General features: G+C 59.5%; 2 protein-coding genes across 9 annotated transcripts; one reads left to right on the top strand and one right to left on the bottom strand.

Moving 5' to 3' along the window:
- Nucleotides 1-881: 881 nt before the first annotated feature.
- On the top strand, nt 882-6,320 carry TP53I13 (tumor protein p53 inducible protein 13). Of its 7 annotated transcripts, XR_006589740.1 has the most exons (8): nt 1,169-1,327; nt 1,516-1,584; nt 1,813-1,854; nt 3,721-3,849; nt 3,975-4,178; nt 4,263-4,818; nt 4,911-5,176; nt 5,479-6,320. XR_006589740.1 is itself a non-coding variant. In XM_019817426.3 (7 exons), the coding sequence occupies exons 3-7, from the start codon at nt 1,840-1,842 to the stop codon at nt 5,021-5,023; spliced, it is 1,017 nt and encodes a 338-aa protein (XP_019672985.2). In that variant the 5' UTR covers nt 882-1,015; nt 1,516-1,584; nt 1,813-1,839; the 3' UTR covers nt 5,024-5,217. The 7 variants fall into 7 exon arrangements, 6 of the variants coding, with proteins under 6 accessions (XP_019672985.2, XP_044900856.1, XP_003996513.2 ...); XM_019817426.3 differs by lacking the exons at nt 1,169-1,327; nt 5,479-6,320 and adding an exon at nt 882-1,015 and having other exon boundaries at nt 4,911-5,217; XM_003996464.5 differs by lacking the exon at nt 5,479-6,320 and having other exon boundaries at nt 4,911-5,217.
- On the bottom strand, nt 5,632-20,994 carry GIT1 (GIT ArfGAP 1). Of its 2 annotated transcripts, XM_023244607.2 has the most exons (21): nt 20,762-20,994; nt 15,059-15,192; nt 14,488-14,600; nt 14,257-14,362; nt 13,510-13,727; nt 13,330-13,424; nt 12,949-12,991; nt 11,149-11,175; nt 10,921-10,969; nt 10,400-10,472; nt 9,663-9,760; nt 9,192-9,303; nt 8,928-9,061; nt 8,611-8,763; nt 8,268-8,498; nt 8,126-8,179; nt 7,852-7,938; nt 7,680-7,753; nt 7,394-7,576; nt 7,218-7,281; nt 5,632-7,054 (listed from the first exon to the last, which is right to left on the bottom strand). In XM_023244607.2, the coding sequence occupies exons 1-21, from the start codon at nt 20,811-20,813 to the stop codon at nt 6,842-6,844; spliced, it is 2,313 nt and encodes a 770-aa protein (XP_023100375.1). In that variant the 5' UTR covers nt 20,814-20,994; the 3' UTR covers nt 5,632-6,841. The 2 variants fall into 2 exon arrangements, with proteins under 2 accessions (XP_023100375.1, XP_023100374.1); XM_023244606.2 differs by lacking the exon at nt 11,149-11,175 and having other exon boundaries at nt 20,762-20,935.
- Nucleotides 20,995-23,414: the final 2,420 nt, after the last annotated feature.

Below are 23,414 nucleotides of genomic sequence, written 5' to 3'. Positions count from 1 at the left end.
GCCTGGCTTCAGATAGAAGAAATCCTCAACACCGCTCCCTGAAAAAGACCTCCCCAGAAGCAACAGCCCCAAACTCGGGAAAAAGACGCACTCGGATGCCTTGCGAGAAGGATGCCTGTCATCCTACGATGGGGCCATGGCAGGGGATAGATTGCAGGCCCTTCATCGGTTCAGTAACTGGCAACTGGGGGGGGGGGGGGGGGATGAGGGATGGGTAAGAAATCCCCCTGTAGGTCACGTTCTTGCTCTATTTAGAAATAACCCGTTCTCGCTCTACTTCTAATTTGAGGTTGGGCATTTCAACCCTCATCCTCCACCCACGTTCCCTTCTTTCGTCAAAATCCTGAGTCGGGCCAAGGAGAAGGGCATTGGAAAGAAGACAGCAGAACCGGCGCCCCCCTGCAGGGGAGGTCCGGCCAGCGCTCCCTGCTGGGGGCGAAGCCTGTGACTCCATCTCACGGTGACAGATGTCTCCCTGGGCACATGCCAGCCATCGGTGAACTAACGACGACAAGAGCGGAGGCGGGCATGGGAGAAACAAAGCAGCCCCAGGCCCGGCTTCAGTTTCCACGGACTTCTGGGCCTAGGGAGGGTCGTGGCCTGAGACCCTCCGAAGCTCCTCTGGGTTCGGGCCCTATTTGCGAGGGCACGAGTGGAATGGGCTGAAGGTGAAGCTCTAGAGCGGGGACGCTCTTCCTCCCGCAGCTCGGACTTCATGATTCTGCCCCTCTTCTAGTTGCAGGTCACACTGACGTGTATGAAGCGGGTTTGCGGGAGGAGCGTACCCGTCTTCCCTCCTGGGCCGCTCGGTCCACTGGGATCCCACTTCCCGCCCTTCGCCTGGCTCCATGATCCCACCCAAGCACTGCAGCTGCCCTCCGCAGGCCGTGGAGACGCGCTGGGACTGAAGCGCGGGTGAAGGAGAGGTCCCCGCCTGTGCTGCAGCGCCGTGCGCTTGGGCAGGGTTCCTACGCAAAACTTTTCCGGCTTCGGGCTTACGACGCGTGCGCGCAAGGTCGGTGGTTGTGGGCGGGTATTGGGGCGGGGCGGAGGCGGGGCGAGAGTAGTACGCAGCTGCGGGGGCGGGGCGAGGCGGGAGGCGCGAGATCTTGGGAGTCGTGTGCGGGTGGGGGCGGGAGGGTGCGCGCGCGCGCGATCCCGGGATCTACGTGGGCGCGCGCGCGGGGGCGCGGGGAGGGAGGGGGCGCGCGTTCTCTGGCTTGTGGGACTTCGGGCCGAGCCCCGGGCCGCCGGGATGGCGCCTCAGCCGCCTTCGCCCCAGCTGCTGCTTCTGGCAGCCCTTGCGGGGCTCCTGGGTCCCAGTGAGGTAAGGCAACCCGCTCTTGAGCAGGCTTCGGCCTGAGATCTCAAAGCGCTTTGTTGAAAGTTGGTCCTGGAAGGAGTGGCGCGTGGAGGGGGAACTAGGAGTCCTCCCCTGACTGGCTGGGCCTGGGAGGGAGAGGGCAGGGCCCACACCGAGGCTAGTTCTCCCAGTTCTGTGCCTTGGACCCACAGGTGGTAGCTGAGCCAGAGGAGGAAGCGGGGGCCAGTTGTCCCGAGGGCCCGTGGCCTCTGCCCCCACAGGTAGGAGCTTGGCGGGGGATGGGAGAGAGGGGTGTGAAGGGGTAGTGCAGCCCCGCTCTGGCCTCGCTGCACCCTCCACCGTCACCCTCTGAGGACCTCTGCCGGTTCCTCTGGCCCTCAGTTGCCAGCGTCTCCATCCCAGCCTGGCCGGGTGGGGCCTGCTGTCCCCTCCCCACCCGCAGGCGGAGCCCCAGCTGCTCTAAGCCCTCCTTTTCCCCTCGTGCATAGGTGTCACCAAGACTGACCTACACGCGGATGAGCCCATGGCCGGTAAGTACAAGCAGGGAGCCATCCTTGGTGTCTGCCCCCGAAACAGCGAGCTCCTTGCAGGCTTCCTCCACTTTTTCTGCTCACCAGCTCCATTCTTCACCAGTTCCCTCAGTGTTCTTAGGCCCGGGACAGTGAGCCACAAGCCTCTGTCGTCTGCAGTGCTGTGTCAGGAATGCTGTCCAGTAGCTGTCTGCCCGTGGGCAGGAGGCTGCAGGGGGAACTCTGGCCCTAGTGGCAAAAAAACAACCCATGCCCCAACTCTGCTGTGTGACTGTGGAGAGTCTCCTGACTTCTCTGAGCCCCAGTTTTCTTAAGAGGGGCTGTTAATAATGTCCCACCTCCCCAGGACTAAATGAAGTGTGTGTGATAGCACTTTGGGAAGTAGGAAGCTGTATGAGGTAAAGAGTGTGCCTCAGTTACTGGGCACCAGACCGTGGCTTCACCTTGCGTGGCTGCCTCTCTGTTTTCGAGGCCAGTGGTCAGATACCTTCCCTGTCCCTTTGGTTTTCCTTTTGAAATATCTAACTTAAAAAAAAAAATTTTTTTTTAATGTTTTTATTTTTGAGACGGAGAGAGACAGAGCATGAGCAGGGGAGAGGCAGAGAGAGAGGGAGACACAGAATCTGAAGCAGGCTCCAGGCTCTGAGCCGTCAGCACAGAGCCCGATGCGGGGCTCGAACTCACGGACTGTGAGATTGTGACCTGAGCTGAAGTCGGAGGCTTAACTGACTGAGCCACCCAGGCGCCCCTAACTTTTTTTTTAAAACCTTGTCATAGCTTCTGGCCAAGAAACCTCATGCCACCCACCTGATTCCTTCCCTCAAACAGCCCTTTCATTAAGTCATTCCACTGTTTGGATACCTTCAATATCTTATTTCTCGTCTTATCATGGTCCTATCCAACCGACCCCTCGCTCCCACCCCCAGCTTTTCAGGCCTTGTCTGACCTCCCCAAATCTTTGGTTCTTTTCCAGTCATCTTGGTCTGTCCACCACACGTGTGAGTGTCAGGCTTATTCCCACTGCTGTTCCTTTAATGCCACTTACTCTCCACACCTGGCCTATCCTGACTAGAAGCTGGAGTGGGCAGCTCCCTGCCCTCCTGCCATCCATCCCATCCACCTCCAAAGCCCAGTGCAAGAGTCAGCTCTTTCTTGAGAACTTGCCTGATCACATCAGCCCTTATTCATCACCTTCTCCAAATTCATGTAATGCTTACAACTTCTCTCTTACAACTTAATGGCTAATCACTTTGAGTTCTATTAGTTCTTTCATTTGCATTAGTTCTATTGCCCTGAGTTTCCTCTACATTTCCCGCAAGCAGAGTCCAGGCGTCTTTTGGCATCTCCTGTAACATCTGGCACAGTGTGGAGCATTAGGTCAGCACAATCAAAAATAATTAGTAATTGATGAAGTGTTTGCATCGTGGAACCGTGCACCTGCTGCCTGAGTGCCCTGAATTTGGATGTTTGGGGAAGATTGAATATATAGGTAGATCAGTAGATAGGAGACCTGGTCTCCATTTGGGGGATGCTTACAGTCTAGACTGGGGACCCGTAGAGCCACTGTCACAGGTGCAGAGAGATACAGCTGAAGAGTGTGTTCTGACAGCGCTAACCAGGCTTGCTGTCATGGAAGCTGTGAGCTTTGAGGTGTGGCATTTGAGGGAGAGGAGGGGTGAAAATGCTCAGAGGCAGAAGGGAATGCTCACCAGCACCCAGGGCTCTTTGTCCTTTCCTGAGCCCCGACGGTGGGTCATCTGGCTGCCTTGGAAATCCCTTTAATAAAGCTGGTCTCCAGGACGGGAGAACTTGGGATTCTCAGAGAGTCATCTGGCCTGGCTTAATGTCTCCATGCCATTACTCCAGGCTGAGGATGTCACCTTCCTCTACCACCCCTGTGCCCACCCTTGGCTGAAGCTCCAGCTTGCCCTCCTGGCCCACGTTTGTGTGGCCCAGCCCTCACTGGCCCCGGACTCCAGCCTTACTCAGGAGCGGGTAAGCAGTTGATGAAAGGTCGCTGTTTCGCACTGGCAGAGGCTGCAGCCCCATGTGCAGGAAAGGAAAATTCAGGGACTTCCTCTTGCTGGCTCCCCACCTTCAACTTAGTTCTGCTTTCCTAGCCCTTGGTGCTGGCAGCATGTGGGGTGGTGCTGGAGATGGCATGGATAGAGCCAGCCTGGGCTGCCCACTGGCTGAAGAGGCGGCGGCGGCGGAGGAGGCTGAGGAAGGAGAAGGCATGGTTCTGCGCTGACGGTCTTTCTGGGTCTTCTCCCTTGGTGCCAAGGCCAGGTAGAGGGAGGCTGTGCCGGAGAGGGTGTCTGCAGGTGAGGGGTGCTGGGCTTGGTTGGTGGTGGGGTCCTTGGGTTATCTGGGCAGGAAAACGGTGACTGCTGTCTCTCTCCCCAAAGGCCCCAGCTTTGGCTTTTACCCTGCGGAGCTGGCGGCCCCCAGGTGTGGAGGAGGCAGCTGGAGGGTCCAGGCACCTCTCTCCTGGCGGTGCCAAGAGGCGTGGGCTGCGGGCCGCTCTCGGTCTCCAGCCCACGCCCTCAGCCCTGAGGCTCCCCCCTGCCTCTCCACGGAGCTTGGAGGCCAAGCAGCCCATGCCGGCAGCCCGGGGTGAGGGGAGTGATGCCCCATCTGTGCCCACTCTCCCCTTGATGCATGAGGGGCCCAGAGGCAATGCCAGCTCCAGGCTAGAGGCTCAAGTGCTCAAAGGGCAAAGCAGCCCAGGGGGCTGTACCTGTCCAAGTGAGGCTTCCCCAGCCCCTCGGGCAGCAGTGCCCCCGCGGGTAGCCCGGGGCCCTACCCCCCGCACGGAGGAGGCTGCTTGGGCGGCCATGGCCCTGACCTTCCTGTTAGTGCTGCTCACTCTGGCCACGCTCTGCACACGGCTGCACCGAAACTTCCGACGGGGGGATAGCATCTACTGGGAGCCCACAGCGGACAGCCAGGACACGGTGGCTGGTGAGAAGTTAAGCCTCCTTACCCACCCAACCCAGCCCTGGACCTCCAGGGCATCCCTGCCGATCACCGACCCTTCCCCACCCTGCCCGTAGCTGTGCTGAAGCGGAGGCTACTGATGCCCCCGCGCCGGGTCAAGCGCTCCCGCCGGAGACCCCTCCTCCCGCCCACGCCGGACAGCGGCCCGGATGGGGATAGCTCCGACTGACTTGACCCGAGCCCTGCCACTTTGGCGGCTTTGGTTTCGCCGCGCCTGGTGAGGCCGCGACCTCTGCCACGTGGACCCTGCGCAGGACCGCCCCCTGGTGGCCAGATGGAGCATTGCAACTGCCTAAGCATTGCAAACGGGCTTGTTCTTAAGGTGTGGTTGGCTGGGGGCGGCGGGGGTGGGGGAGGGATGGGCTGTGTTTCTAATTAAATTATTTTGGTAGAGTTTGGCGTTGAGCTTGTGTCTCTGCCACACAGACACTCCCAGCCAGGACACTGTCCTCGGCCACTTAGGTTTTGTTTGAAGTGGGTGCTTACAAAATCAAGTTAGGCACCCACCAGCCTGCCTCCTCCAGCCTTCCTGGCCTCAGCCAGAGTTTTAGGAGTGTGGTAGGATCAACGGTGGGGAGGGAGAAAGTGGTGGTGGTGGTAGTTACTGACACTTTTATTTCCCAGCTTCTTTTCTAGAACACAAGGGCTTTCCTTGCAAGTTCCAGGTCTGGAGCAGCTGTAGTCTTCATTTGTTTCATGCTCTTGCCAGGTCTGTCTTTGTCCCTTTCATGTCTGTCACCTCCCCACCCCCAAATTCTTACAACACTAGCAACAGCACATGGTCACTTATTTATTTTTGATACAAATGTACATGACACACGTCTTGACAGTCAGCCCACCCACCACCACACAGGTACAGCCTGGCCCCTAGGGCAGAGGCAGGACAGAGAGAAGGGCTGGTAGGCACGGCCATCTGCCTCTCCAGCCTTCCCAGGCTGCTGCCCAGATTCCAGATACCCAGAGACTGCAGGGCAGGTGCTGGCCTCTCAGAGGTTATAGGAGGGGGCTCTCAGCTGAGTCAGGGACCCCGGGGAGCCAGCCCCAGGCTCAGGTGCTCAGTTCTCTGCCCCAGCCAGCACAGCCCCCTCCACAAGGGAGGGGGGGGGAGGAGAGATGCAGGGAAGTGTTTTTTTTTGTTTTTTTTTTTTTTTTGTAAGTTCATAGAGAAGGGGACCGATGGGGGAAGGCAATGGGTAGGACCCCAGATGATTTACCAGCAGTCCCTGGCCCCAGGATGGGAGAGTGGGGGACTGACCCCTAACTCTGGTCCTGCTGCCCTGGTCCCCTCACCCTTCACAAAACTCCAGATGGGCCAGGCCTCCGGAACGGCACTGCCGCCCCGCACACGCACACACAGGCACGCAGGGACACTCAGTTACCACAATGTTAAAATTAAGGGGTGGAAGAGGAGAGAAAAAAAAAAAAAGATTTTCCAGTGTTTGCTGCTAGGGACCCTGGGAACACAGGTTTGGGGCCTGTGCCCTAGGCAGGGGCCGTTTGGCATTAAAGGAGAGCAGCAGGGGGGTTGGTGGCTACAGGGCAGGGGACATCCACAGAGATTATGTACAAAGGAGGGGATGCCCCCGGCTCAGCCCCCAACAGGGCTGAACTGGCTCATGGGGGTGGGGTGCCTGTAGGGGGAACTGGCCTCACTTGGAGTGTCCCCACCCGACCCTTTGCTGAGGGTGCCCCAGAGGGGAAGGGGCTGGGAGTGATGCCTTAGAGGCCCCTGCACACTAGAAGGGGGGGATGCTATGTACAGGGGGAGGTGCATGGAATGTGGGGGACAGAAGCTCCTGCCACCCCACCTCCCCATCCTTGGGGACTTGAGGGGGGCGGGCACCAGGGCGCCTGGCTGCCAGGGGACAGTGGCAGCACTAAGGGCACTTGTGCCAGCGGCTCCGTTGGGGTGGGGATTAGTGTCTGGAGTGGCCCAGCTCCCATGGCCAGTGAGGTCCCAGTGCAGGTGAGGGTGCAGGGAGAGTGGTCACTGCTTCTTTTCTCGGGTGGTGATGGTGACCAGCTGCTTGGCAGCCTTGGCGATGTCATAGGCGCACTGGATCACCTGCTGAGTCAGCAGCTGGAAGTCCACAGGGGCGCCAGGCTCCGGGGGCACTGTCTTCCGGCACTCACTCTGCAGCCGGTAGGCGCTGGCATTGAGCAGCCGCAGTGAGCTGCGCACAGGCTCCAGGGCTGGCCTCTAGGGAGGGGGAGGAGGGAGTTGGGCCTTGGACTTCAAACCATGAGCCATGAACATGGCCCAGTGTGTCCTCCCTCGTCTCCACCCAGGTAGTGGTCACATTCCCTACACCTGCCCCGCCCTGAGAGCCTTCCATTCCTGCTCTTCTCTCTGGCCCCTGTACCTTTGGGAAGAGAGAGGCCATCTCCGTCACAGCCAAATGGATCTTCTCCGAGCAGGGCACGAAGCTGTGGGGGCAGGGGAGGGGAAATATCGGCAGGGTTTGCAGGGGACAGAACATTGGTCACCCCCCACCCCCTTGCCCTCTGCAACACCCAGGGGCTGCTGTGAGCCCTTTACCTGTCATGCTTGAATTCTTGGGCAGCCCGCAACAATTCCTGGATGTTCTTGGTGACCTGTTCCGTCTTCAGGATGACATCCTCTGTGCTGGGAAGCCCAGGGTCAAGGTCTCCATCCAGGCTTTCCAGCTCTGGGTGGAAGTCTTCTTCCTTGCCCAGCTCAAGAAACCTCTTCCCCTCCAGTCTGAGGTCAGGGTTAGAGAGAGACATTCCAGTGGTAAGCCGCTTGCCTGTACCCTCACAGATCCTCCAGCGCCCAGTCAGCCTTCTTCCCTGGGGTGTCTCACCCAAGCAGTGGGTCCCCGCTTTGCGTGTTCTCATAGTCACTGTCAGCACCACTGCCGTGGCGGGAAAGCTTGCTCTGGAGGATCAGGGAAGGGGTAGTGGGTGAGGTTCACATTCACAGACCCACACAGCCCATCACCTGTCCCCTTGGGCCCTTGGGGATTGGAACATTACCGTATGGCGGCTTCCTTCCTGGGAGCAGGACAGTAGTGGGGAGGAGGGAGTGAAGGGCACGGCTGAGGCTGACACCCCCTTCCGGATCTGAAACCCAGGAAGACTGGAGTCAGTCTCTCCTCCCTGCCACCCGCCTTCCAGCTTCCCGGCAGTGAGGGTAGGGACCAGGTATATCTAGTCATTCCTGTGCCCAGCAGCAGCACAAAGCCTGACACCCACTGGGGCTCAAGACCTATCTGCGGAAATGGATCCGCTTCCTCCAGGCCCTACTTACCCGGTAAAGGCCAGCAGGGACATGCACTGAATAGATGGCATCATCCTCCAGCTCCTGGGGATTGGCACAGGTGTCACGGAGGGTCCTGCGGCAGCCCCAGCCCTCTGTTCCCCCCAATCCTTGAGACCCACAGGCAACTCACAGTGCTGTGGAAAGGCTGTAGCCGGGTAGAGAGCTCATCCCCAGGCGGGGCCCCAAAGGGCTTCAGGGCAGAGCCTGGTTCATACATGGAGAAGGCCTGGCGGTCCCTGCGATGGGCACTCCCGCCAGGCCCCATGGGTGTGTGTTCTGCCCGCTCGCTGGGCAGTGGGGGTGTGGGCACTGGCCCGGGTGGCTGCCGGATCTGCAAGTTCTCTGCCTGCAGCTTGTGGATCTGAGAGTGGACAGTGATGTCAGAAACTCCAGAGGATCCAGGCAGCACCCCACCTCTGGGAGCGGAGGATCGTCTCCGACCTGGGCACTCCCACCAATGCTGCAGCCCTTACCTCCCTCTGCAGCCTCCGGAGCTCATCACTCAAGCTGCTGTTGACCTTCATGAGCTGTTGCACCTTTGCCTCAGAGGTAGCCAGAGCCTTCTTCAGCTCCAGATATTCCTGCAGCGTCACGGCCCCATCGGACAGGTCTGAGGAGTCCATGCTCTGCAGAGTGAGAAAGAAGCTGGTTAGCCATCAGGGGCAGGGGGTGAATGCCCACAGAAGACTGTTCTCGAGGCCATAACCAGCCCACTAGTCCCTGAAGCCCTGGGCTACAAGGGGATAGAGCCGGGCCTTAATGGAGGCCCGGGGAGGGGCAGTGCTCAGACCCGGGCACGGTTGTTCCTAGTGGCACCGGCGCTGCGCAGGGGCTCCTGGTCCGTGTCCTCGTCTGAGGCCACACTGTCGTAATCGTGCTGGTCGTCGAGGTCACTCTGGCTCCGCGCGGATAGCTCAAGGTTGTCTGAGGACATAGTCCAGTTACTCAGTATTCTGCCACACGACCCTTCCATCATGCCACCCCAAAAGGGAGCCATGAAAGAATATACTAGAAAAACACCCACTGCCCTCAGCCCTAGCCACACCCTTCCCACCTGTGGGGCTGCTCAGGCTCTTGCCCTGCTGTCTCCGCTTGGCCTCGCTGAGAATGTCAATGATCAAGGTGGCAAACTCTCGGGCATTGAAGCGGGCCAACTTCTGTCGCCCCTGGTAGGCAGAAAGAACCCAGCCTGCATGACGGGCTCCCTTACAGCTGATAGATGGGTGTGGGAACAAAGCAAGGCCGTCCCCTGCTACCTGGCTCACCCGGCCAGATTCTGGGTGCCTGGGGAGCTCCCAAGAAGAGGCTGGAATGTCCCCCAGAAGCTGCTCACGAAGAGCTTAAAAAAAAACTTTCCCCCAAATCCCAAATCCCAGTGCTAGCAGGGCCCTGAGAGAGGCCTAGGCCAGGGGAGGAGAAGAGCAGGCCCAGGCAGAAGCCCACACAACAGCCGGTGAGGAAGGGCAGGGCCCGCAAAGCTGGCGACCCCAGCAGGGGAGGAGAGGCCCCTGTCCGGCCCCCTCACCTGATTCCGCGTGGCCGAGTACTCGGGGTTCACAGGCAGGAAGGGCACAGCGCTGCGCTCCGTCACCAGGGTGCTGTGGTTCTGGGTAGCCAGCCACACTGGGGGAGGAGGAGGAGGGGGGGAGGAGCAGGGAGCAGATCATCCAGAGCGTCCACGGTGGCCAGGCCCACGGGGTGGAGGTGGGGATGTGCTGAGCACAGCCTTCCTCAATCCTCCCCACGTCCACCAAGTGCTGGTGTTCAAACCAGGGGTGGTCTTCAGACACCGGAGGCAAGGTTGGGGCAGGGCTGGGCTGGGCGAGGCCAGCAAGACTGGCCAGGCCGATGACGACGAACAGAATGAGGCGACTCCTCCTTGCCAGGCTCAGCCCAGGGTTTGGGCTGGAATCTGGCTGTGGCCAGGAAGGAGTGATGTAGGGGGGGGTGGAGTGGGACTGGGGAGTGAGCCAAAGTGGGAGGCAGCCAGAGCAGAGATGAGCCCCAGTCCAGGGGTGGGGGCGGAGGAGCAGGCTGGCTGCCTCCAGCTCAGCACGCTCCGCCTGGCTGGGGAGGCTGCCCGGGCTGCTCACAGCCAGCAGGGGTGGAGAGGCAGACCTGCCGAGCAGACCAACCTCAGGCCTCCCTTCTTAGTCCCAGCAAAAGGCCCCAAGAGCCACACCAGGTCCCAGCCCTTCCCCAGCAGGTGGGTAGGTACCCGTGTCTCATCCACCCTCAGCCTCAGATGCCCTCTTGGCTCACCAGCGTCATTTTCTCTTCTGTCTACCTCGTCGTACACATCCATGGCAAGTTCCTCAAAAAGCCTGTTGCTGAGCTAGAGACAAAAGGGGGACCCAGTCTTTGTCAAATCAGTTGGTCCCCAGTGCTGACAAGGCCAGGTCAACCAGGATGTCCTAAGATGTGGGAAGTGGCTTGTGTCCTTTATGCTGCCCAGCCCCCACAATCTCAGAACTGGAAACTGGGGCAGGGGTCTCTCTGCCAAGCTCCAAGGTGGGAGAGGATGGAAGGGAGACCAGATCAGACCAGTTAGTGCCCTGGTAGGTCAGAGGTGGAGCTAGGGCCCAGGGAGCCTACGGAGGGCAGAGCCAGGGTCAAAGACCAGGGGTGGGGAGGTGGGGGAAAGAGAGCAGGGAAGACAGAGTGAGGGGCAGGTCAAACCCTTGGAAAAGGAGACCATCAGAGGAAGGAGGAGCAATCGTAGGGGTCGAGGCTCAGAGGTGAGGACAGCTCCAAGTAGTAGGAGCCCATCCAAGTGGACTCACCGCCTGCAGCTTCTTCTTGGCAGCTTTGGCCAGCTCGGACAGGTCTAGGCTGTGGAAGGAGGAGGGAGATGAGAATGGGCAGACAGGAGAGGTGACCAGGCCCCCACTTGTGACTCCCAAACATGCAGGGATCCCAGGAAGACAACATCCCAGATGCTGCACACCAGATGCCGCCCCCCACCCTGCCCCCAACCCCCAGAGCCTGCTCCCGAGGCAGGCACCATATACCTCTGAGACATGCACTTTTGCCGAGATCTAAGTCCAGAGAAAGGCAGCAGAGGAAAGAATAGGACAGAGGCAGCGATTACCCAGGAGCAGGGCCCCACGTGCCTTCCACGGCAAGCTCAGACCCATCTCCGTGTATACGCCAGACCCGGAGGGTGCAAAACGAACTCCTCTCCCCTCCCAACCTGCTCCTAGACCAGCCTGCTCTCTCCCTCTGTGACCCACTCACCCAGCACCAGCGTCTGCTTCTAGGAGTCACCAGAAACCTCCCTCAGCCTCAAGCCCCAGCCAAGTTTTCTCTGGTTCTGCCATCGATCCCTCTTTGCCTGGGCCTTTGCAAGTTTCTTCATCCGTCTTCCCACTTCCAGTCTTGCCCCTACAACCCTTTTTTTCCACCCAGCAGCCTGGGTCATCTCTTTGACACGTTGGGCCACACTACCCTTGGCCTTAAAAACATCTTAATGACAAAACACATGTATGGATACTTCAACCGTACTTTAATAAAAAACTTCCTTAAAAAATACACTACGTGTTTAGTGTGCATTATCTTATTTTAATCCTGTCAACAGCCCAGAAAACGTAGGTACTGTTGCCTTTACTCCCAGGAGGTAACTAAGCCTCAGAGAGGTTAAGTAGCCTGCCTGAAGTCACACAGCCAGCAAATGGCAGAGCTGACCTATCCGGGCTTGGAACCTCTCTGCTCTTCTTGGGGCTCACAGGACTCGCCATTCTCTCGCCTGTTTCCAGTCCAGTGCTGCTCCTGGGATTCCCTGCTTCTCACACTATGCTCCAGCCACATGACTCCCTGCAGGTCCTGGCACAGCATTTCTCACTTATACCATTTATGCCTTTACTTCTGCTGTACTCCCCACACTGAACTACAGCTATCTGACCAGGCTGCCTCCTTCCCTGGACTGTGAGCTCCTGAAGGGCAGAGATCATATCTGAGTTACCCGTGTGTCTCAGGGCCAAGAACGGCAGCTGGCACCGGGCAGGTGCTCGGTTAGCCCTTCATTGAGTCCATGCCCATATGTGTTTAAACACATACACCAGACACATGCAGGTACACACACCCCGCAGAATAAGACCAGAGAAGTAGGAGGGAATCTTGGAGTCTCAGAACAGAGTAGGTCTGGGTTCAAGGATTCAAGACGCCTAGGCCTGGCAATCCCTGTCTGCCCACACTGGTCTTTGGAGAGGGAGGGAGCCTCCTCTCTCGGATCCAGGCCAGCAGGCACAGGTTGGAAAAATGGCCTTCAGATGTGGCCACCAGGTGGCGCCAGCATCCATCTTGTGAACTGGGTGCGTGTCCCCCCACAGCCTAGGCGCGCTGAGGCTTTTCAGATCAGAGGCAGAAGCACCTCAGTTGTGACGGGCCCTGCCCCCACCTCCCACCCCTCCCCAATTTCTGAGCACACCACGGAGGCCCAAAGTTAGTCAAATCCCTGGAACCCACCATCTTTTCAATGAAGAGCAGAGGCTCGTCTTAAGATTTTACAGTGGGGTGAGTGCCACTGGAGCAGAGCCCAGTGAGCCACCCCTCCTGGGGCAGGTGTTTCTTGTACTCAGGCCTATGTGTGATGGCCTGGGGCTCAGGCGGTGCTTGGCCATGTGCTGAGCTGACATCCCTTCCCTGCCATAGGGCCCAGCATTAGGGAGTGAGGATCTGACTGAAATGTTTGTACACCAGACCCGGGGTGGGGTCCCTAAAGCCCGGGGACTGGGAGGGGTAGAGGTTCTGGGGTTCAGGCACCCACATGGTGTCCAAAAGCTCCTGGGAAGGGGCATCAGGTGGGCACTCACCTGTCAGCCATCTGTGGGATGATGTAATGCCCATTCTTGTGATCTGAACAAAAATAAAAATGCCAAGTCACTGGTGCTGGGTGGCCTTAGCAGCTGGGAGCCCACCTCACTGCCACGAGCAGACCTTGGCACCCAGAAGTGTCAGGGGACAGGGATGAGGGCAGGCCACCCCCAAGAGCCCTGGGAGCTGACTGGAAGCGATGCCCACCCCCCACTCCCTACCCCAGTGTGCTGTAGCCCAGAGCCGTCATCAATTTCACGGGAGCCAGTTGCCTAGCAACACTGTTCCCCAGCCGGCTCGGTCACCATGGCACCTGCTGCTGGGGTGTGTCTGGGTCCCACCTGCCTGGCCGAGCCAGGCCCACCCCGCGTTCTGCTCACCGGGCTTGCGTCCACAGAGATAGAAGGCCAGCCGGTCAGTGAGCTCATACTGGCATTCGACTAGCCTTTCCGCCAGCTCATGGTGCCCCGCCTGCCTGTGGGGAGGGGGCATGGCTCAGCCCTGCCGCAGCAGTCCACTCCCCCCACCCGCCCAAGCCTCACCCATCATCCGACCCTCACCTGGCATAGTCAATGGGCGTTCGGCCATTAACATCAGGGGAGCCAGGATCAGCCCCATACACTACAAGAAGCTCAGCCTGCAGTGTCTGCCCCGCCTTGGCAGCCACATGCAGAGGTGTGGTGCCCTTCTCTGGATGGAAGAAGTTGGCCTGGGCACCCAGGGACAGCAGGCGCAGACATGTCTCCAAGTTGCCCGTCCGCACGCTTGAGTGCAGTTGCTGCAAGGAGCAGAGCGTGCAGCGAGTGTGTGTGAACACCCCCCCCCCCCACCCCCAAGCCGTACCAAGTTAGGCAGCTGCTGGGACTCCTACCAGCTCCAAGGGCCCGGATGAAGTTGGGTTGTCAGGGAGGACAGAGGCTTTAGTGCCAAATACTAACAGCTGCTATCAGTCACCATCTACCTGTGCTATGGGCTCTGCTTGAAACAGGCATTATCTATGAGGGAGATGCTGTTGCTTCTTTCCCATTTTACAGAGGAGGAAACTGAGGCTCTGAGTGGCTAAGAAACCGCCTCAAGTTTTCCCGGCTTTTGGATGGCAGCCTGTTGTGTCCACCTAGAGGCGGAGGGGCCTTGGCCACATGCAGCTGACCACGCAATCCCCATCCCCTGCTGTGCCCACGATCCTTGCCTGACCCGGCTGGCTGCCTTTGGGGCCTAGGGCTCAGTGGTGATGGAGAAGCCCTCGGGGTGCTGTGGGCAACAGGAGGGGAGGCCCACCCATCTGTCCACCGTGGGGCCCCTCTAACCTTGCTGAGGTCTTTGGCAGTGACCCCGTCATCTTCCCGGCAAGGAAGCTTGTGCACAAATGCCAGCATCTGGTACTTGGCCCTGATGAACTCTGACTTGATGGGGCTGGATGGGGCACAGAGGATGAAATGGGTGGGGGGCAGAGTGGGAGAGGCTATTCCCCCCGCCACCTCTCAGACCCACGTCCCACACCACGCAGCCCCTGCCACCACCCCTCCGGCACAACTCACTGGACTTTGTCTTGGGGGTTGGCTTTGCGCCGGCCGCTCTGTACTTGCGCGGGGTCCAGCAGGGAATGCTCCCAGATGGAGTTGGCCCCGTTGCTGGCGAGCGTGTGCACCATCTGCAGAGAAGAAGTGCCAAGTGAGAGTGCCCACTGTGCACTGGGTACTGGGGGAAACACCTCCAAGTGCTGGCCGCAGCCGGTGTGGCTGCAACCAGTACCAAGGGGCCTGTTGTGTGCCTGCCACCATCACACCTCCATCCAGCCGGGCCGCCCAAGCACGTGGGTCCTGGTCAGCACCTCAGGTTGTATGGCGAGTGTGCCAAGGCTCAGAGAGATAAAGCAACTTGCTCAGTGCTATGTGGCCAAGCTAGTAAGTGGCGGAGCTGCGGAGAGAGCCCCGGTCTGCGAGACCCCAGTCTCAGAAGCCCCCCCCGCCATCTGCATGGCAAACACAATGGATGGAAAGGGTCAGGGTTAGGTTCTGCCCAGGTGGGTGCTGCCCTCTGGAAGCCGCAGAATCCAGAGCAGCATGTGTGGGTACGGGGGAAGTGTGCCCACGCAGCCTGGCCCCGTACCTGCAGCAGCGTAGGAGGCCAGGCGCTGTGGCGGAGGTGCTTGACAATGGAGATGTGGCGGCCCAGGCTCCGGTGCACACTGCAGCACTCGTCACACACCAGCACCCCCCTGCTGATGGAGGCCCAGCCAGGGTCTGCCAAAGGGGGAAGCCACAGTCAGCGGAGGCCAGGTCGTCGGCAATGTGTGCCGGGCACCTACTCCGGGCCCACACTAGCACTTTGCTCACGCACTTCAAATACCTAGAAGCTGGGACCGCCGGGGACACAGGTTGCTGAGGAGGAAGCTGAGCTATGGCGTAGGAGGGATTTCCCCAAAGGCTCGCAGCAGGTGACTGACAGCTGGGCCCCTTCCTACACATCTTTGCCTGTCTGGGGGGTGAGGGGGTGGGGGGAGGAATGTGTGGTCCCCAGGGCCTACTCAGCGGGTATGTCCTGCAGTCTTTCCCAGGGAACAAGACAGTTGGCCCAGGCCTTCCCCAGGGAGGCAGGAATCCTCTGGGGGATGTGACACCGATGCTACACGCCAGACATCCTAGACACTCCTGTGTCTGGGTCAGTGCCACATCTCTCCTGCACCCAGGCTTCTGCTGGAACCACTGGCCACCCGCCTGACCCACCATATCCTCCATGGGCTCCTCCCTTTGCCCTCATCTTGGCAGGCAAGAGGCTGTTTCATGCTGAGCCTCCTGCCACCATCACTGATGGGCTGAGCTGGAGCCCCTCTCAACAGGGATGGAGAGGGCAAAGGAACTAACAGTGGGTACCCACTGTGTACTAGATAGACCTGTAGGCACGAGGTCTCTCACAACTGTCAGACAAGGCAGGAGATGCTATCCCTGCTTTACCAATGCGGAAATGGTGGCTCAGAGAGGTTAGAGCAGTTGCTCAAGGTCACACAGCTGATGAGCAGGATTGTTGGGATGTGGACCCAGGCACTGTAGACACCAGAAGCCACGCCATGTTCACACCCACTGCTTTTCCTCCGTTCTTGCCTGGAAGGGGTCAGGCCCAAGTGGGCAAGGGCCCTGGAAGCCACTCTTTACTCCCTGGGGAGCAGCAAACTTTGGAAACAAGAAGCGGGGCCAGGATAGGGTGGGAGCTCCTTGGGTGCTTCTCAAGGGCAGGGGAGATGCCACCCATCCCAGGCCCCTTGGGAGAGGGGGAGGAGACAGCTGCACACAGCTTAAGCTGTGGAAAGGTCACGGGGGAGAAAGCAGCCATTGTGTGCCTCCAGAGAGTGGGGGCAGGGAGCTTGTCTCGCAGGACACTGTGCTCTGCCCGGGCCCCCCACCCCAGTCTCAGGAATCCCTGTGCTGGGTGGGGGAGCAGGGACTGGCTATCTTCCTTGCCTGGGAGTGCTTAGGGAGTCCAGAAGTGGGCCCCCCAGGGGAGGGACAGGCTTGGGGTAATGAGAGCCTCTCCAACCAGAAGGCAATTCTCAGGCCCTTCCCCACAAGGACTTCCATCAAAGTTTCCAGGAGAATTGTAAGGAGACCGAGTCAGGGTGCAGCCTTTGTTCTGCCTACAGCAAGTGTCCCCTCCATAGGAGACAGGAAGAAACAAAAAGTGAAAGAGGGGGTTCAGCTCTTTGGGTCTGAGCTTCTTTAGGCATCTACCCAAAAACAGGGCAACAAGATGCCTGCCATACACCTTCCTGGGAGCTGATTCCAGGGGCCCACGAGGAAGGGATCCACCATCTGTGCCAAGAGGGGGAGCCCAAGGACACTCTTTAGTACAGGCTTTACCCAAACAGTGAGGCACCCCAGTGAGGCACATGGAAAGCTCCCTCCCCCCACTCCCAAATCACTGGGGTTAGGGGTCTGCCAGCCACCAGCCACCTCCGGCAGCCCAAGCAGGAAGCTGGAAATGACGCAGCCTAAATTCCTCTTGTTGAAACGGTGGGGTTTCCTGTAAATGGGGAGCCGCCCAGGCCAGGATCATAAATGGGCCGCCCTGAGGCCTCCAGCCCAGGCCCATGGCTCTACCGGAGAAGCAGGGCCTGGGAAAACTGCACATATATCGAGAGCCAGAACAGACATGGTGAGACTCTGAACATGGCAATGACCAAGAAGAGATCAGGATTTGGGGAATGTAGTCCAAGGCTTTGCTAGCCACTCAGCCTGGGGGAGGGGTCCTCCCTCTCCTCCACAATGACCTGAAACAGGAAGGTTGAGCAGGGGGCACTGTCCTGGCCCGGGGAACGGTGGCGTCAGCTCACTGGGCTACACAGATGAGAAGCCCACCACCTACTTCTTACATGCCCGAGGGGCCTTGCGTCTACCCAAGCAGGAGCCCCCAAGCCCCACTTAGGCCAGTTCCTAAGGCCAGGTAGAGTTTCTGAAAAGTCAAATGGCTATTGTAGCTGAAGGTTAAGGGACTCTTGCCCCCAAGAGGCTCCCTAGACTAAACTTGGGGTGGAAGGGACAGGGACATAAGGGGTTTTTTGTTTTAACAGGCTCCATGCCCAACTGCCAAGTGTGGGGCTTGATCTCACGAGATCAAGAGTAGTATGCTCTACTGACTGAGCCAGCCAGGCGAGAAGATGCGGTGACCTCCTCAGTATCCTGCCAACACTCCTGGCAGCTTCTGCTTCAGGGTGGGGGTCTGGGAAGTGTGGGCAAGTGGTAGGAGGGATCCTGGGATAATGTTAACCATGCAGGCCTCTACTAAGGTGAATTCACGTCATCACCCAAAGCCATTAGTAGCCTCTAGGTCTGCTCTAAGGGCCAGTGTCTCCTGAGCAAATTGTCACTAGGCACGAGGGAGAAGCCCACCATCTTGAAAGCAGCTAAGAGTAATTAATCCAAGGGGATAAAGGTCAGAATGGCGGTTACTTTTAGGGGCTGTTGAGTGGGAGGGGGCAGAAGAAGGGTCCAGAGAGTGATGGAAATGCTCTACCTCTTGACTGGAGTGGTGGTTACGCAGGTATATAGACATGTAAAAACTCAACAGGCTAAACAGTAAGGTGCAGGAACTCTGCTGTACCTAAATTAAACCTCAGTAAAAGAGGAAGAGAGCCCACCATTCACCCTACCCAACAATCTACATTGTGAAGAAACAAATGAGCCTGCAGGTTTCCAAATGTCCCCAGCCAGTGGCCATCCATGCTCATCCAAGGTGCCACCCGAGGTACTTCAGGTACCTTGAGGTATTCACTCCTGTGCCACCACAGTGGAAAGGTTGAGATAGAGGCCCATGGGATGAGGAGCAGGCTCTTGAGCTGGGCCAGGACTGTGTGGCAGAGTGAATGGAGGGGGACGTGGGGGGAACACATTCTCCAGGGTTCCTGACTGCTGCCCCTCCCTTGCCTCCATGGCGGGCAGGTACACATGTGGGGCCTGATGAGGTAGTACCACAGCAGCCAGGCCATGCCCAGCTGTCTTACAAAATCCACCTGTCACTTATATGCCCAGGCCTGGGAGCAGAGGGAGGATGAAGACCTTTGGGGTCGGCCTGCACTTCACCTTTCACCTCTTTAACCTCCCCAAATTAACCAACCACAAAAAGGCCACGGCCCCACCCCTAGGGCTGGACCCCCCATTTCACAGTGAGAGAAGCCTATGACTAGGTAGGAGGCATACACCAATGGAGTCCAGACTGTTGTTTACCCTCGAGCCTCATACCTGGACTGCTACAGTCCCACACCGGGGATGCCCCTCCCTGCATCCTACAGTGGGGAAATGGGGTAGCCAGCTGGGTTCCTGACAAGCATCCAAACACTCAGGGAGTGCCTGCTGCCAGGTGCTGGGGTAGGGTGATGTGTAAAGACTTTGTCAGCACCCTGCCCACCTCACTCCTCACCTTCTCACCACCTGCCTCTTCTGACCTGTATTCTGGATCAGGGGAAAAGGAGGTACCTGGGGCAAAAATGCCTCTGTGGGACAATGACTATGGATAGGAACCAGACAGTCCCAAGATATCAGATACATACCACTCCTTCCTGAACCCACTGGGCACCCAGAGGCTTCACACAGCCAAACGCAATGAAAGAGGGACAACTGCCTTGCTGATTCTGCCCTATGTCCCTCTGGCTGAGAATCAGGACCACAGACTTCAAGATGGGATGGTCCTCAAAAACCATTTTTATTCCAACTTCTTTACCTCACAATTGAGGAAACTGAGGCCCAGAGTGAGGAAAGTCTTGCCATGGTTCACAGGGTAAGCTGATAGGGTGTCTGCTAATCACTCCCCACCCCCATGCTATGCCTGCCCCGCATAGGTATAGACCAGCCTGGGAGAGGCATAGAAGGCAAGCTGTCCTCTTAGCCCTTCCATCCCCAGACATGCATGTGGTTGGGGGAAGGAGATCACAGTTTCCAGCTCACTAGGGTAAGGACACATAAGCCTAGATAGCTTCTTCAGGGTCCTCTAGACCTGAGAGGAGTCACAGGGTCACAACCACCCACAGAGTACCACGTCTCTTCCAGGCATCCACAGTGCCAAACTCTCTAGCCTGGAGGCATCAGAACCACCAGAGTATCTGTGGGTCCCAACCTGTTGGGGCCCCGGGCCTGTCCAAAGGGTCGCTAGAAGTTATGGGCCCATGAAACAGCACTTCACACTCTCACACTTAATTGTGCCCACAGTCCCCCTGGAGTTCACAGACACACTGAGCCTTCCCAGAGGTCTCCCAGGGAGATAGCTCCTTTTTAAAAGAGAGGATGGACAAGAGCCAGGGCTTCCTTCCCCAGGCCAGCTGCTGAGCCCCATCACTGGCAGTGTCCTCCCACATCATAAGATAGCAGCCTCTCAGGTCACTGCTCCTCACTTCCTCAGGTCAGGGGTGGGGGGTTCGCATCAGCCTGGATCTGACTGTGCTGGGAAGAAGGGAAACACCACAGTAAATACAGCCAGGAGGCAGGCGAGGAAGCCAGATCCTCAGAACCTAGGCGCCCTTGGGTACTGTTCCCTATCCATTTCTGGTCAGACTGGGCTAGAGGGCTAGGAGGGGTCTGTGCCCAAGCTGGGTCAATGCTAAGCCCCCTTCCCAAGCAGGCCTTACTGGTGCATAGGAAAAGCCGAGCTAGTTGCTCCCAGGGATGCCTCAGAGGAAGATGCCCAGACTGTACCGGCCCTCAGCACCAGGCCCTGCAAGGAGCCCCCGCCTTGGGAAGTAGGGGCAGGGAGTCCTAGGAGGAGCCACCCCCTCGTCTGCTCACGAGGAAACACTATCCAGGCCTCCCCTGGCCCATCTGCCCGGTTCTCTGCCCCTTGACCTCCGCCACCTCAGCGGGCGCGCAGACCATGCGAGCAGCAGGTGCAAGACGCGGGGGTGGCACTGAGATGACACAAAACCACACTCACCCCCACTTCCTAAACCTTGCTGGCCTCTGCCACAGCCCTCCTGCCACCCCACCACCCCAGGCTGGCGCTTCCGTTGGGATACAGAGATGGAAGGTGGTGGCGGGGGGGAGGGGGGAGGGAGGGAGGGCAGCTAGCTGCCTGCCTCTCTCAGACTGAGGGGTGGGATGTGGCGCCGGGAATGTCCTTCCTAGCTCGTCCACGGACGTGAGGGACTGGGGCCCCCAGCCGGCCCTCCCGCCAAGGACGCGGCTCCGCAGTGGCCCGGGCGGGGGCCGAGGCCGGAGGCCGCAGCCCCCAGCCCCGCCCCGCCCTCCGGCCCCGCACCGCGCTCCCGCCAGGCCCCGGCGCCTGCCCGGCGGCCTCGCTGCGCGGTCCCGCCCCCGGCCCGGCCCCGCTTACCCGGGGCGCTGCAGTCCGCACACACCTCCGCCCGCGGCCCCTTCCGGGACATCCTCAGCGGCGACGCGGCCGCAGCCCTCTGGGCCAGCGTGGGGGGCGCGGGCGGCGGGCCCGGGCGGCGGCGGCCCCTGCTGCCCGGCCCCGCTCCGGCAAGGCCCCGGCTAGGCTCCGCGCGCCCGGCCAACCGTCCGCCCCCGGGGCTGGCCCGGAACCCGCCGTGCCCGCCTGCCCGCTCGCCCTCCGGCGCCCTCCGCCCCGCGCCGCCCCGCGCCGCCCCGCCGCCGCTCGCCGCTCGCTCTCTCCGCCCCCTGCGCGGCTCCGGGCCGCTCCTGCAGGAAGCGGCGCAGGCCCTGCCCACCGGGGGAGGGGCAGCCTGCACTCCCGCCTCGCCGCCCGGCCCTGCGGGCCGCGCCTCCCAGAGAAAGGAAGCCGGGAGCGCGGGCGGGAGGGGGCGGGGGTGCTTAAAGGGGCCGCGCGGCCTCCGCTAGACAGGCCGGAGAGGGCAGCCTCGCCTTCGGCCTTGGCCTCTGCTCTGGCACTCTGCGGCCCCGCGGCAGTGTGAGTTACCCTCACAGCCCCATCCGCTTCGCTTTCCAGGTAGAGGGTGGTCCAGGGGGCTCGGCCCCGGGGACAGTGACCCTTGGGGAACAGGGAAGAGAATAAGGAGCTGGAGGCCCAGGCCCCCTTCCCCGTCAAGAGGCTGTTTGGGGTACCCGCCTATGTCTGGCTGGGGTAGCATGTGTGTCCTGGTCCCCCATGTGTCCTCATCTGTGGGTCCAGGTGTGTGTGTGTGGTCACACCCTTGTTGATTATGCACGACACCAACAATATGGACGCCCAGGTGTTCCCCTGCCTCCCAACTAAAAATACATCTGTACCTCATCCATGCTTCCATCCCAGGAAGAAAGAATCTGGGCACTTTTTAAGGACCTCCCGAGGAGTGACCACTGTGCCTGTGTGCAGTAATATCCACTTGGCATTTCGTCTTGTATACGTCCACGGTGTTTCTGGGCCACCGCAGGTTTGTGTGTCCAGGGCGTGTGCACATAACACACAGGGACCTTTTCTTGTGGTGGCCTTTCTTCCTGGACTTCACACAGAGACTTGGCGTAGGTGGGGGGGACAGGAAGCGGAGGCGCGGGCCGCACGTGGGTGCACCCCTGCACTGAGCATGCTCCCCCATACACGTGTGCCCCGCGTGCACCCAACCCCCATCCCTGCAGCAGCAAAATGCCAGAGCACTTTGCTTGTGGGGACAGGGCACGGGTGGCCAGGACCAGGCCTGGGGGCCAGGTCGGTGGTGACAGAATTAAGGGAAGATTCCCAAGGGGGTAGGGGGTACTGCTCAGTAACAAGGAGGGAGGAGGGAAAGTCCTTGGGCAGGGGTTCGGGGTTGGTCGATTTTATCCCAGCGGTGCCAGAGCAGCAGTGACTTGTGGGTGGGCAGGCTGCTTCCCTGGGGGAGACAAGTAATGCTCATGAGTCACACCACCCGAAATACAAGCAAAGCTGCCTCCATCGCCTTTTGCTGCAGCCCAGATTGACAAGTTTGTTTGAAATCGCGATCCACGGGGTATATTTATAATCGCACCTTAAAAAAAATTTTTTTTTTTTTGCAGGCTTCCCCTCCCCCCACAGCCAGCCGCTCAGCTGGCGGGGTTTCTGCAAGCAAAAGTACCTCGCAGTGGGGGTGGGGGTCGGCGGCGGGGGGAGCACCACCTGCCGCCCCATGCTGCACCCGCACCAAGCAGTCAGTCTGTGGGCTTGATGGCCCTAGGCTGGGCGATGAAAAGGAGCGGCTTGGCCGCTCTTTACCGGGCGCACAGCCCACGAGCGGTGGCCGCCCATTCACCCCCGATCGACCCCCAGCTATGGAATTTCATTTATTAAATGTCGAGGCGGCTACTGGCAGCTCCATCGCTCGGCTGTCTTTGTTTCTCTGCTGTGTGGGCGCGTCTCGAGCACGTGGCAGCTGGAGCGCGCAGACCGGAGGAAGAGCGACCCGGGTTTAGGCTATGGCCGCCTGGCAAAAAGAGGCCCGGCTGCTAAGGAGATAGGTCCCCCAATCCAGGCTGAGCTCCCCCTCTCCCAGAGCTACAACGCTTTTCAGGATGATTCACCCCACTGCCCCCTCCCGCCCGCCAGCTCCACCTCTCGGTGGCCCAGGGACTACCTGGGCGTGGCCTAGGCTGAGAGGCACTGTCCAAACTTTGTTCCGGAAGCCCCCAGACCCACCACTGCAGACCTTCTGGGCTGGGACTAGGGATAAAAGGTTTTCAGGATTTCCCTTGGGAGATGTCGCCAACTCAGGGAGCAGGACAGTAAAAAAGAAATCTCAGACAAGGTTCTAAAAACAGTTTAATGAGGAAATGTACACGCATTCTCCCGGCCACTCCTAGCCGTCCCTACCCCGCTCCAGCCCCCTCCCCAACTCTGGCCGCGGCCACAACACTCTGCTGACCCCTCGCGGTAGAGGTGGGCAGCGGTCCTCGGTTGCCCGAGGTGCCAGCTGGCTCCTCCCAGGCTGGAGAAAGGGGCGAGGCAGTCCACTCCTCCCTTATCCTTTCCCGCCTAGGCCTGGCACCGCAGGGTGTGGAGGAGGAAGGAGAGAAGACCACACAAAGAAACCTGAGAGAGGCGCAGAGAGTTTGCA

Source organism: Felis catus, chromosome E1, assembly GCF_018350175.1.
Source record: "Felis catus isolate Fca126 chromosome E1, F.catus_Fca126_mat1.0, whole genome shotgun sequence".
Classification (NCBI taxonomy): Eukaryota; Metazoa; Chordata; class Mammalia; order Carnivora; family Felidae; genus Felis; species Felis catus.
This window is presented reverse-complemented; position numbering and strand designations above follow the sequence as displayed.